Here is a 13,296-nt window from a genome sequence, read left to right as displayed (position 1 = left end):
CTTTATGCAAATCAGTGCTAGTTGTCATGGCCTAGCTACTCTCGAGGATGCAGAACCAGACACACATATACATATCTGATCACGACTGTGAAAAAGAATGCACTGTGAAGCCTCTGCTGGTTAAGTCACCTAGCTAAGGGGATCAGGTTTCTACAGGAATTTCAGGGAATTTCAAGACTGCTAAGCTTATTTTTCTAAGGGGTGCCAGGTTTTAGAAGTTGTTTTTTAATGACCTGAATACTCATTCGAAATAAAAGACTGAAGTAGTCGATATACTCCAGTTATCTTAAATATAGTCAAACAGCTAACAGCTAATAAATTTTGTGTTCTCTCCTTATTATTTTGCCTGTGTGGTGTCCCACAGGTGGCAGCTAAATCCCTGTATAATGCCAAAGAGAATAATGGTTTACCTCAGAATCCATAGGAGGGTATTTTCTACCTTTGCTCTTTCCAAGACACTTGGTTTTTCCTTCTTCCAGGAGCTGACACCAGAAACCTTTATGTGAATCGAACCTGAAACAAATACACTTTCAAATATAACAGATACCAGTAACACTTTCAACTCAGAAACAAAATCAAGCAAGGTCCCATAATCTAATAGCTTATTCTTTTGCACCAATAAGTTGTCATTTCAGGGTGAAAAGAGGGAAAACAACTGAGTGAACAGAGGAGCTGAGGGCGTAACACAAGGAAGGCAGTAAAAGCTGGGTGCAGACACAAAGACTAAAGTAGAAATAGATAAAGATGAAGGATAGAAGACAGACAGACAGGAGAGAGGCAAAAGCCAAGAATACTGATCCTGGAAAGACAAGCTTGCAGTAGGCTGTGTGTGAGAGGCTAAGGAGCACCCAGCAAGAAGGATACATCTTCCGAGTTCAGACTGAAGGAAGAAGTACCTACTAACGATAAAACGAGCAACTAGGTGATTATGAAGATTACTGTTGGCGCCGAGAAATGTATTATGGGCAGACACACTGGTATATGCTGTTTGTCTTCAATAGATTAAATCAAGTAATGATCATAATAAAATATGCAACAAAGTCTACGCATTCTGTATATGTTGATGTGTATCCATTGTTCACATACTTCAGAGCATGTTTTAAGGATTACATCATGCCTTCAGCCAGTACCTACGCAATGGAGATGGGGGCATGCAGAATAAAGGCAGGGCTTTTGCTTGCAACACAGACACAGGTAATAGCTCTTTTCATTGTGTAAGAACTATATAGGTAGGAAATAACATATCTAGTGAACAGCTGCACTTGGTCTGAGCAGTTAGTTTAATCTTCTCTCCTGCAGAACTTCTTCCAGCTAGGATGTAAAGCACTTCTTCCAGCAGGACTTACTCTGTTTTCATCAAGACAATGCACCCATACACAAATTTTTCTTCATAATAGCTTTGCCCACCTCTGTAATACATCAATCTTAAGATTGCCAATCTACAGTTCACTTCCCGATGTTTCACTCCCATTCTCTAAATTTGATATGTTGGTATTTACCTACCTTGCACACCACTATGAACTTACAAGCTACAAAATGCTTTGAATTCTTTGGAGAAGGGATACAGAAATACAAGTGGATTTTGTTTCATGTTGCTGCATTGCAATCTTGTAGTTGCAAGAAAACATTATTTATATTTTGTGTATCTTTTGCCAAAAGACATGCCAGAATGAATAATGAATGCATTTAAAGACAGAGACATTACTAGTGCAACTAAGCTGATGTCAGCTAAGGGGACAAACTGGTCTCAGTGCATTTTAATGGAACAAGCTGCTTCACTTCTGTGAAGATTACTTGTGTTCAAGGGCAGACATGAATGAAATGTGCACTACAGAATTAGATGCAGATGCGACTAATTTACAGTATCCAGGTCAAAGGCTTTGGTATATATATATGTAAAAAAGGGGAACGTTTTCAATACACTTAACTTCAGGGATGAATTGGGCCCTTTATGTCCTTACAGTGCACTTGACTCTATCTCATCAAAGATAAAAGTCTGTTTTGCTACAAAAAGGAACAGAATACAATTGGGAAAAAGCATTATAGAAACGCCTAGAAAAGAAAAGCATTCTTTCCTGAGAACTTCTTTTAAAGACAGACAATAGACTCACATTCAGAAGAGCAGCCTAAGGTTATCAATCTTATTTTAAGAGCAACCAAATCTAAATGTCAGAATCCACAGCATTTGTGTATGTGAGTGCTTATGATATACAGAGTGGATGTTACACTCTTGACATTGATATTGTTGAATCTTTCTTGCAGCTGATGTTGAAAATAAAGAGAAACTAATTTTCTTTCCTTTCTGTTTATGCGTGTTGGCTCTTTTTATTGATGGAAATAAAAATCCTTTTTAATTCATCCAAAATTCATATACAGTTCTCACAAAGCAACACTTAACTTTGTCCATTTGTCAGAAGTCTATTTCTGTAACAGTCAAGCTCCACATTTAGTGAATCAGTGCATGATTCATAGAAAATCTAACCCTGAATTATGTTCTTTCCAGACACTAAAGGATACATCCTACTGATGGCTCACATGAGAAAGAAAAGTATGAGAGGCTTTATTTTGTATCAAGTTTACTTACAGGCCGCTGATATTTTAAGAATATAGGAACATGAGATTATGATGATAAAATTAACTTACGTTAGGGCTTCAGAGTAATTATAATGAGGAGAGACTCCCAGAAATTTCTGTACTTCATCCATCACAGTAGATGGGTCGGTTCTCAGCTGCTGTCCATCAATAATTAGCAACTACAACAAATAAAATAAATGGATGTTTTAAATTAAAATTATTTCATGCTTCCATACTAAAACTTTCACCTCTGTCAAACTCATTCATTGTATGGAAAGAGCTGCCCCAGAGAATGATAATAGGTCCTGTTTTATTTATCATCATTATTAATGATCCGGGAACAGGGTAAATGGCATGTTAATTAAATTTGAAATGATATTAAATTGGAAGCTGTTGTGACAACAGAGAAATAACAGTGAAGGATCTAGAAAGATTTGAAGTATTGGAAGGAAACTGAATGAGATTTGCGCAGCCAAGATAAAGGTATTAACATCTGGATAAATAGCCTGTAATTCTCATAGAATCTCAGAGACATGTTGAGAAGCCAGTCACTGAAAATGACCAAAAAGAGAGAAAACAGTAGGTATATGTTAGATGAAATGCTTTACTTCTAAAAATATACAACAATGCATTATTTTACAAGAATATGAATAAAGAGAGATGTTAAAAAGGCCTTAAGGCAGGGATGTAGATGGATATGGATGGATGTATGGATATGGATGTAGATGGATGTGCAGCACATCTCTAAGAAAGCCACGTACTGGTAGGTAATGCGTTTTTCTTCAAGTGCTTGACCATTAACACATTCATGCTGGGCTACTTCAGATAGGGCCTTCTCTTTACTTGGAGGTGAATCTTCATGGCAACAGACACTATGTGACGATTTTATCAAATGTGAGATCATGCCTAAATGACCCTCTGATGGCACAGTGTAGCTGGGGCTTTGTGACTGCTGGAAGAGAAACACGGTCCCAAATGGACTGGTCAAGCATTCATTTCCTGTCATGGAAACACCTCTGCTTTTTCCATTGTGCTGTAGTGATGAAAAGGAGGTAGGAAATAGATTTGCAGATGGTTCAACAGTCTCATTCTGCAAGCAGTGCTGAAGTTGTTTTTTATATTTCCATGCAAGGAGAGAAGCGAAAACCATATGACTTGCTTCAAGGCTTTGATGAAACTCATCAGGTTCCCAAGACTGAGGTTTCAGAGCATAATCAAAAGAGAGAAAATGTGTTTTCTTCTGCACGATCAATCTTTGGAACTACTCATATACAGCATGTGGTTTTAGAAATGTGGATTTGTGGAAGTATCAGGCTATTCAGAAAGCAGTGGTTCATCCTAGAAGTCTTTGCAATAAGACGCATTATGACTGCCTGACTCCAAAAATGAACCCAATGCTTTCCTGAGCTTTGAAAACAGGCCTTACTCGAGTGCTTCATAGCACAGAGGTCAAAAAACATCTCGAATGGGGGATATTTTTCTTCTGAAAGAAAAAGAGTGAAGTTTCTTCTTTCCTGTTTAACAAAGAGGTAGAGAAAAATATCTGTGCCACCCTCCACTCTGCACCCCCCCCCCTCCAAAAAAGACTTATAAGAAAAAGTTTTACCAGTGGAAATTCATTCCAAACAGATGACATTCCCAGGGAGCAGGTAGCAAAAAGTGTTTCCTCTCAGCCTTAGGGAAGATTGCAAGGAACCCAGGCAAAATTTTTGCTTACTTGTACTGATTTTTTCATATCCTGATCTCATTAACAAGCAATTTCATGAGATTCCTAAAACTTTAAGACATTTCATGTATTGGTGAGGCGGAACAATTGAACAGTGTAATAGAGTGCCTGTAATTTCACGACTTTATGAAGTAGAGTTTCATAATAAAACATAAATATTAAGGAAGAAGTAATTGGAGTCATATCTGTCCTCTCTTTATAGCATATCAATCATTTTAACACTGGGACAGCTGAAGAGATTGTTTAAGTCCCTGCTCTCCCACTATACATGAGTTACTTTGTATTTAAAAGTCACCAAGGTGTTACTGTAGGAACAGAGATACAGTCTGAACAGGAGGAGATCTGAGAAACAGTCTGAGTTCTTCAGCTTCAGACAGGCTACTTAACAATGGTTTTTGCAACATAGGCTTTATTTCTAATAGGGCTGGTGCATTAGCGTATCTTTTGGATCATGAGGAAATTCACCATGACAGGTTCTCATTTCTTCTATATGATTGCACTGAAGCAATGAATTACAGGCGTGAAATTAACTTAGACACATGACCTTCCTGAACCTTTAGTGATTCGTCCTGATGACCATCATATAGAATCAAACACCTGAAAAAAATTTGTAAAGTACTGTGAGATTTGCAAATTAAAAGTACCAGTTAGGAAGAGTGTGTTGTTACCACTATCCCTGACACTATTTCTATCACTAACTGTATGTCTGCTGACTTTATAACAGACATTAGGATCTCAGCTCAGTCACACAAATAGATACTCTACTATTTATACAGCAATAAAAATTACAAATAGCTTTAGACAGCCTGGGTAAGTGCTCTTTTTGAGAGCTAAAGCTCTCATTTTTCAGATAGGGCTATACTTCTAAACTGATGTGATTTTAGCTTTGCCTTGATCTGATTTTAGCTTTGCCTTATGTAACCTTTTTATGCTTCAGCAATTCCTTGAACTTGCTAACAAGTTTGGATAAGGCCCACCATACTTCATTGCTTTTGCAATGCAAGTTAATCCCTAATGCTTTCACAGAGAAAACATAAGGCTATCAGGGCTAGTTCTTTGCTATCATTATGGGATGTAAAATTTGGCAAAAATCTCTTTGATGTTGCACATTGTTCAATATTCGTGAGATACTTTGGAGAAAAGCAAACAAAAAACATGATGTAGAGAATTTCACATTAGTATCATGATATTACAATATTGTATAACTCATGAAGTTTGCAATGCTGGCCTGAAAGAGAATATGTGGAAAATAACATCTACTAGATGCATCAGAGAGCTTCCTTGGCACACTCTGGGAAAACAGAAGGCAGAGACTCCAGCCAACTTCTCTCAGCTAAGCTAGTCCTGGATAAACAGAAGGTTCAGATTGCAGCCAACCTCCCTCAGCTAAACTAATCTTTAAATGCTGGGTGGGAAGTACTGCCAGACACACTGTTAATGTCAGAAACATCCATTCCAGAAATAAATCTACCAAGGAGATGCAGATAATGTGCTATCATCTGTCTGGTCTTGTATACCAGAAGATGTTCAGGGCTTCGGATGTGCATCTTTTGAGTTCGATCTTACATAGGCCAGAAGGAGACTAATAATGTGTGTATTATGTGCCAACTGAAGTTTGCCGGGGAGATGCAGTTTTCAGGTTGCTTATGTATACCTGTACTGAAAGCGATGGATCCATAAACACACGCTCTTTGAGGCTCAAACACACACAGAGAAACAAAGACAATGTCAAGGTCTCAGAATAAGTGATAGATAGCAATTGTCGACGATCAGGAGCAGCAATGCACCAAATTCTTTCACTGCATGAATGAGCCTCAACAGAGGCCCTGATATGTGGGTGCACTGGTTTGGGCAGTAATGTGTAAAGAATTTCCAAAAACAAAGTGTGCAGAAGAGACAGTGCTTTGACAGATGCAGAAAAGTTCTGTTAGGCAGATCATGAATACACCTAAAGAACTGGTGATGCCTCAGATGGCAAACACACCAATGTACACGAAAACTTTATCTATACTGTTAAATAAAACGAGTCACAGCTTGTCAGACAGCTCTCTGGTCTTGAGGCCAAATGGCACAGCATGTTACTACACTCTCTCAACCCCTCAAAACAGGCCAGAGAGTTTGGTTGATGTCCCGACTCTCCTACTGGTAATGGTTCTTGTTATCTTTAGAACTGTGCTCTGGAATTGCTTGGGAAGATACTTATTGCTATGGGCCAAAACTGTGCCAGAAATGTGCTAAAAATCAAGCAGTAGGGACAGTAGTGGACCAATGTGTGAACTCATGTGCAGGTACAGGTTTAATTACTGCTACAGTTTTAGCCTAAGGAGGTGACACACTGGGAAATTAGCGAATGAAAGGACCAAGAAGTGGGTGAAGACAGAGATGCAGTTGAAGCTGTGTTCCAGCTCCACTAGATCACACCGCTTTCCATTTTAAATGGGGAAGATATTTTGAAATGCCTAAGTGTTCAGACATCGAGCCTCTTCTGAACCCATGCAGGGAGAATAATAGCCCAGCTGACATCCCATGGTGTTAGCTAATGCCTTGCCACCAGTCAGAGTAGACAGATATATTATTGAACATTCCCATTAATTTCCATCAATTTTTCTTTCGGAAACACTGATACACTATCTGATACTAAAGGGACCGTGAAGCATTGGATGCCTGTCCTGTTTTCTTCAACAGTACTGACAAAAAGCCAGAAATAAAATGATGAAAGTATGAGCAAATGGAAAACAGCTCCATGTTAAAGGCAGTTCAGGGTACGAGAGTGTTCAAGAAGCAGCAGTGAAGCTTCTTGAACCTCCAGATTATTGTTCCGATTTGATCTGTAGAAGCTCCCAGCTGTAAGATGCTAGGACATGACATCTTTAGCAAGGTCAAGATGACTAATTAGAACATGGCTATGAATAGCCAATGTCTTGAAACATGCTCTAGTGTAGCTAGAATATCCCTGAGGATCAGTACTTAGTAAGTAATACTTTTACAAAGATAATCTTTTAAAATACTACATAGACATGAATAGGACATGAAGTTACAGTCTTATTCACCTGATAAGGTGGGAAGTAAGTTAGCCATCTTTCAATATGGGTAGCATACCATCCAGGTGCTAGGCATCTCTTCTGGAGAGCTCTAAGCTCGGAAGGGGCTCGAGGTCCAGCTGTGATCACCTGATAGAAGCTAAATTTTAGAGCTGCAGGATCCTCATGTGATCGCTGATGCTGTAAAAGAAGTTGCATTGCTAGAACTTCACAGACCATGAAATCATGAAAATAAGAAAAAAGACATGGACAGTCTTACTGACCAGACCTTACTGACCTTGCCTTGAGTGACTATTTACATTAAAAGTTACTTTAAATTAAGAAGTCCTCATCTGTATTAATTGGTTGAAAATGTTGAAGTGTTTGCTATCAAAAGAAATCACAAGATAGACTGACACTAGCAATAACAAAATAGAATGCATAGATGTTTATTTTCAAAAAAATGAGAGGCAGCTTTTGTACAAATCACTCTGGCATAACAAATACAAATACTAAGAAGCTCTGTTTCTAGTAGTTTCATATTTTTTTTCTGGCTTACACAAGGTAAATACTCAGAAAGACCATTTTGAACACTAACACTAGTATTGAGGATGATCACAGGCTCACTGGATAATTCAAGTCAGAATGGCTCTCAGTAGGTCTCTACTCCAACCTCCTGTCCAAAGCAGGGTCAGCTATGAGAGCAGTTTAGATTAATTCTCATCAGAACAACAATAAAAAACATCAAAGAAATTCTATGAACTTAATTCTGTTTGTAATTTTATCCTGTTTTTATTATTTTATCTGTATTTTGCCAAATTCCCATTGAAATCAGTGGACCAAAAGAAAAAAAAAGTCTTAACCTAAGTTAAAACAATTAATTAGGATTAGGACTGGAGAAGTCAAAGTCCATCCTGAAGAAATCTCACTACATGTGCTTCAAATTTCTTGTATGCTCTAGATAGATATCGAAGTATCTGGTACTTAGATACAATTTTTAATTGCATGCAAATCTTATATTGATAAAACATGAGATGTGCACTACTGCACTGTATATAGGATTTAAGCAGTTCTTCATATGCTACTATTTCATAACTGTTGCTGTTGTTGAAACAAAACTATCCTTTAAAAATAAATGTCAGTAAATAATCTTCCCTGATTCTTTGGAATTTACTGGGGATCCACGCTTTGTAGTAAACTAAGCTTCAGTTACCCCTTTAATATTAGCCATGTTCTTGTGATCTCTACTAAATATTTATTATTGCTTTGTATGAATTTTGCAAATTAAATCTGGGGAACTTACTTATTTTTATGATATGCAAAATTTTCATTTAGCATTACCATGGCTTTTTCCAATATTTTAACAAAAAAGGAATTACAACACTAAAGAACTAACGGAACATTAAACTAAAATATTGCAGTAATGTTTTCCAAAAAGTACTCAGTGCTCACAGTACATTCAAGCTGGAAGTTTTATCTTTCATCTTCTAATATTTCTGCTTCCGCTTGTATTTTAATTTGGTGTTTGCAAAAGAACAGGTACCTGAGCATATATAAATCTTGTATTTTGAGCATGAATTGGGCAACTGGGTCTATAAACTAATTTTTGTATATGCTGATTACATACATAACTGAGTAAGCATTTTTACAAACTTACATTACAGGCAGGCTTTTGAAAATGTATTTACTGCTATTTTAACCCTTAAAAGATTTTCATGTTTACATTGGCAGGTACTTCATCCCATGGATGATCATATGTGATGCACTGACAGACCACTAAAAGTTTTTATTATATAAACCCTTTATATACATATATACTGAGAGGATGTACAGACAGGATTCAGGGTGAAAACCTGGCTTGTATTTATTTGACTTGTGCCTGCCCGTGTTCTTCAAAGTGCATACCTGATACCAGGAATATGCCCGATCAGATGGGTCGATGAGGATGGTGATGATCTTGGCCTTGGGGATGAGGGAAGCAGCTCGTTTAGGAGCTTCCTCGGAATGGAAATAGTTGGCGCTTTTCTCAAAGAGGAAGTCAGTGGTGACATTGGAAGGAGTGGGGAAGAAATCCATGTACCTATGAAAGCAACATCATTCTCAGAACTGCTCAAAAGTCACAGAGAGGTAAATGAATCTGTTAAATATGTTGCATTCTAAAATAATCAATTAAAATAACAGACAGCCTAATTGCCAAATAAAATCATACAGATGTTTACATTATATTTTGATAATGTTTTACTTGCTCTCAGCCTTCTTCTTCTCACTATGTGCAACTAGAAACTGTAGCTATTTTTTGGTAACTGGAACAAAATGTTACAATATTCATTTACCTTCTTAAAATTAGTGAGTTCTCACTCACTTTTTAGTCAGAACAAATTCTTGTCGAAGTCAATACTAAAAAAATGAGTTTTCCCAATGAGTGGTCCTTTGCTGACATCGATTACAGTGTCATATCATAAGAAAAAATATTTAGGATGAGAATCGTTCTTACTAAAACCACAAAAGAGTTTGTTAATGTGTGAAAGACGCACCAAACAAAAACCACAGCTCTATCAAGGAAAGACTTTCCAATCAATGACAGCATCTTTTTATTATCGTTCTAGGAATCACATTTTTGTGGAAATGTGTTGTATGCCTTTTACTTTTTATTGTGAGCTTTCCTCATCCATCATGAAGTTCCAGTTAATTCCCAACAATCTCCTAGGTCACATGCAGACTTCTTTATCCACAGCCTTCAGACCACCATTCATTGTTGTTGGGGAAAAGGAGAAATGGCAAATGTTGGTCTTTTTGATTTTTTAATTAAACTTTGCTTTGCTAAGATAAATGCTATTTAAAGCAAGCTCTTCTGAAGACTGAAAATTCTTCCAGTGCTCAGATCTTGTTCTGTTCATATGAGTGAATTACTTCTAACATAAATACAAATGGTATGCTCTTGTTGGTTTTGAAATTCTGATGACTGCAGCTATGGCCAAAAAACTCAACAGGACGGAACTGACTGATGCACATGCAGCTTTCCTTAGGACATGGATATTACATGGTGATCACTAGCATAATGAGAGAAAAGGAAAGAACCTATGATGGTTCAGAGAAACTGAACTGTGACATGTGATTCTGAGAAATTAATTCTTATGCGTGACTTTTATGTACACATAAGCAGTGTTGTCAAGATATTGTTTTGTGCTTCTTTGGCATACAGTCAGAACTGCCACACAAATGGATACCTGTCCTTAGAACTGTGCAATAGAAGTAGGCTAGCTGTCAGATGACAATTTTCCATGAACCGGATAACGAATAATAGTTGTGGATGCACTCAAGGTCCTAAAAGTGAAGGGCTGACTGAATGGCAGATCACTGCATAGTACATTCAAAGTAGTCTTTAAAAATTCTGCTACAATGCAACATCGGAGCTGCTAGTCCACATGCAGACTGTATGCAGAAAAGCTGAAATGATGACAACCACAGGGAACTGAATAAAAGGCTATCACTGCCCTACCAGTTCCTATGTACTTATATCTGCCTAATGCTAATGCAAATATCAGACAACGCATATACTGTTTCATTGAATAAGTGGTGGATTTTATTTCCCAGAAACATTAGGGCCAGTTGATGAAAATGATGAAGCTATACAAATTTCTGCTCACAGATAACATGAGTATTAGAAACTAATGGTTCAGCCTGACTCTGTGACCTCAGAATGGATTGCCAGAACATCTACAGCGAGAAAAAGGCCAGCTTTGGAAGAGGCAGTAGGCACTGAAGGCAAATTTCTCTGGACCACCTGTGATGTCGTTAGGCTGTTGAAGAACATTGACTGAAGTCCTGACAGTGGACTAAGAAAATATATAGCAATGAAGACTGCAACCTTATAAGGAAACACTTCACATTAAATATGGCACTGCACTGAGTTTTGGAAGAAAGGCAAAATGATACTTTAGATAATATGGCAAATATGGAAAAAGTAGAAACTGATGTGTCAGGCAAAAGTGGCAAAGAGATCAGATCAGATGGGATACCAACAGGTAATAAGGGTCAGGCTTATCAGCGTATCTGCCAAACACAGAATGCTGAACTGTTCGGCATTACCTCAAGGATAAGGCCATAACCAAAATATACAAGGGCAAAGCTGAGAAGGCTTTGGAGAAACTCATCTAAGAAATTTGTTACAATGCTTACATTAAGAAATGCATGACTGGTCTATTTGGACTTCACATCAAGAACAGAATAACCAATTCTCTTCTCACTGTTCTATTTACCTCTGCTGTAAGACTGCAGTCTATATCTACATATACACCTCTTTCAAGACTGTAGTATCTAGGTTGTCAAGGTCTAAAATGCTAAAAAAGCCCTTTCCTGCTTCCGTAGTTAGTCTTGGTCTAACTGTAAGCTTGAATAATGACTAAATCACATACAAGTCAGCTCTTGGAAAAAGATACACTTTTCATAACCATAGAAGAAACTGAATTGGGTGCCATTTGTGAATTCCCTTGTCTTGGAAGAATGCTACCCAATTAATGAACTAATGAGGAGAAACTATGCATTTGATTAACATTTGGTAGGCTCATTACATGCCAGCACTAAAATACCCCATCAGGCTGAAGGTCTGTGAGGTGTCTGGCAGACAGAATGTGAATCTAAGAGTTAAAGAACTAAAGCAAAGAGTAGTTCTGAGTATCAAATACTTAACTGTGAGAACCTGGCAGGGGTGAACAGGGCACACAGTACAGATACACAAACAGTCAAACAGATGCTGTAGAGTAAGAACCCAACAAGAGGAGGTGACTTGTCTATGCAAGCTGACCACTGGAAGCCTTATGCAAGAGCGCTGTATTAACATGAAAGTAATTTGGCACGTGTCTAGCAGACAAGTTGTATCTGCCAGTTAGGGAAGTGGATAAAGTAGGAGGAATGGCAGAAGTAGCAAAATAGTTTTCTAGCCACATGAAAATGTTAATTTTGTTGAAGAATCAACTCACGGCATGTGGGCTCTCTGTCACTGGGGATCCACTATACCTAGTGTGCATGTCATCTTCCCCAACTTCAAAAAGCAAGGAGTCAGCTCTCTAATTTCCACCCATTCAACCAGCATCTTGCAATTGATACTGCTTGGCTGACACACTACACTTTGTAATAATAATCTGCTGCAACAATATAATTTTCTGTGAAAACTAAGTGCCCTAAAGAGAAATTGGATCTAAAGTGTCTGCACTCAGACCATATAGCAGTTTTCACTCTATTAATTTTATGGATGAATACAAAGTGAAAGGTAATAAAGCAGTTTTCTTCTAAACAGAAGAAAAAGAGAGAAAAGACAAAATATCAGTAATCTTTTATTGGTGCTCTCCAGTCACTACAGCATGTTACTGCTTTTCACATTGTAGCGTTTTATGCTACAGCACTTTCTGAAAGCAACAGAAATCAAGAATGGCTTTCTGGGTATAGATATGGCTGGTGATTCCCTGGTAGCCATAACGAACATGGCAGCAGTGATACATACTCTATTTTTTAGCATCACTTACCACCCTACTGAGCCAGTAATGTTTTCCTCACTATTTGATCTTTGAAAAATATCTTGAAAGGCTTTGTCTCCCTTTTAGCTGACTGCTATTTCTAAATTCCATTTAAAGGAAAAATTGTCTGTCTGATACTACTTTTTTTAAGAAATAAGATGCGCAGCATGAACGTAATTTATGCCTCCACATATCCAACTAACAATTACTATTGTTCCAACTTCAAAGGCAAGTGTAATAAGAAATAAGGTACCTGTCAGAGAAATGTTTAGAATTTACCTTTAAAGACTTGGAGAATTAAGAAATAGATATTTTGTTATTCTCTTACTTCACTTCAAAATATATTAATATTTGAATATTTACAAGAAAGTCTTTTAAAAGTTAGTGCATTTGTGATATGCTGTAGTGAGACTGTTACTCACTTGCACCAATTCATCATTTTAGAAGGTTACTTTTTATCTCA

General features: G+C 37.5%; 1 protein-coding gene across 3 annotated transcripts in view; it reads right to left on the bottom strand.

Moving 5' to 3' along the window:
• The window catches only part of LOC112980897 (bifunctional heparan sulfate N-deacetylase/N-sulfotransferase 3), a 189,632-nt gene that overhangs the window by 5,047 nt on the left and 171,289 nt on the right, over nucleotides 1-13,296 (bottom strand). For all 3 annotated transcript variants that reach the window (XM_064510628.1, XM_064510627.1, XM_064510629.1), the window contains exons 10-13: nucleotides 9,226-9,400; nucleotides 7,351-7,521; nucleotides 2,644-2,753; nucleotides 411-513 (exon numbers count right to left, since the gene is read on the bottom strand). In XM_064510628.1, coding sequence (XP_064366698.1) covers nucleotides 411-513; nucleotides 2,644-2,753; nucleotides 7,351-7,521; nucleotides 9,226-9,400 — 559 coding nt within the window. The remainder of the gene's footprint in view (nucleotides 1-410; nucleotides 514-2,643; nucleotides 2,754-7,350; nucleotides 7,522-9,225; nucleotides 9,401-13,296) is intronic.

The sequence above is a fragment of the Dromaius novaehollandiae genome, chromosome 4 (assembly GCF_036370855.1).
Source record: "Dromaius novaehollandiae isolate bDroNov1 chromosome 4, bDroNov1.hap1, whole genome shotgun sequence".
Classification (NCBI taxonomy): domain Eukaryota; kingdom Metazoa; phylum Chordata; class Aves; order Casuariiformes; family Dromaiidae; genus Dromaius; species Dromaius novaehollandiae.
The sequence above is the reverse complement of the archived record's forward strand: the minus strand, read 5'-3'. Positions and strand labels throughout refer to the sequence as shown.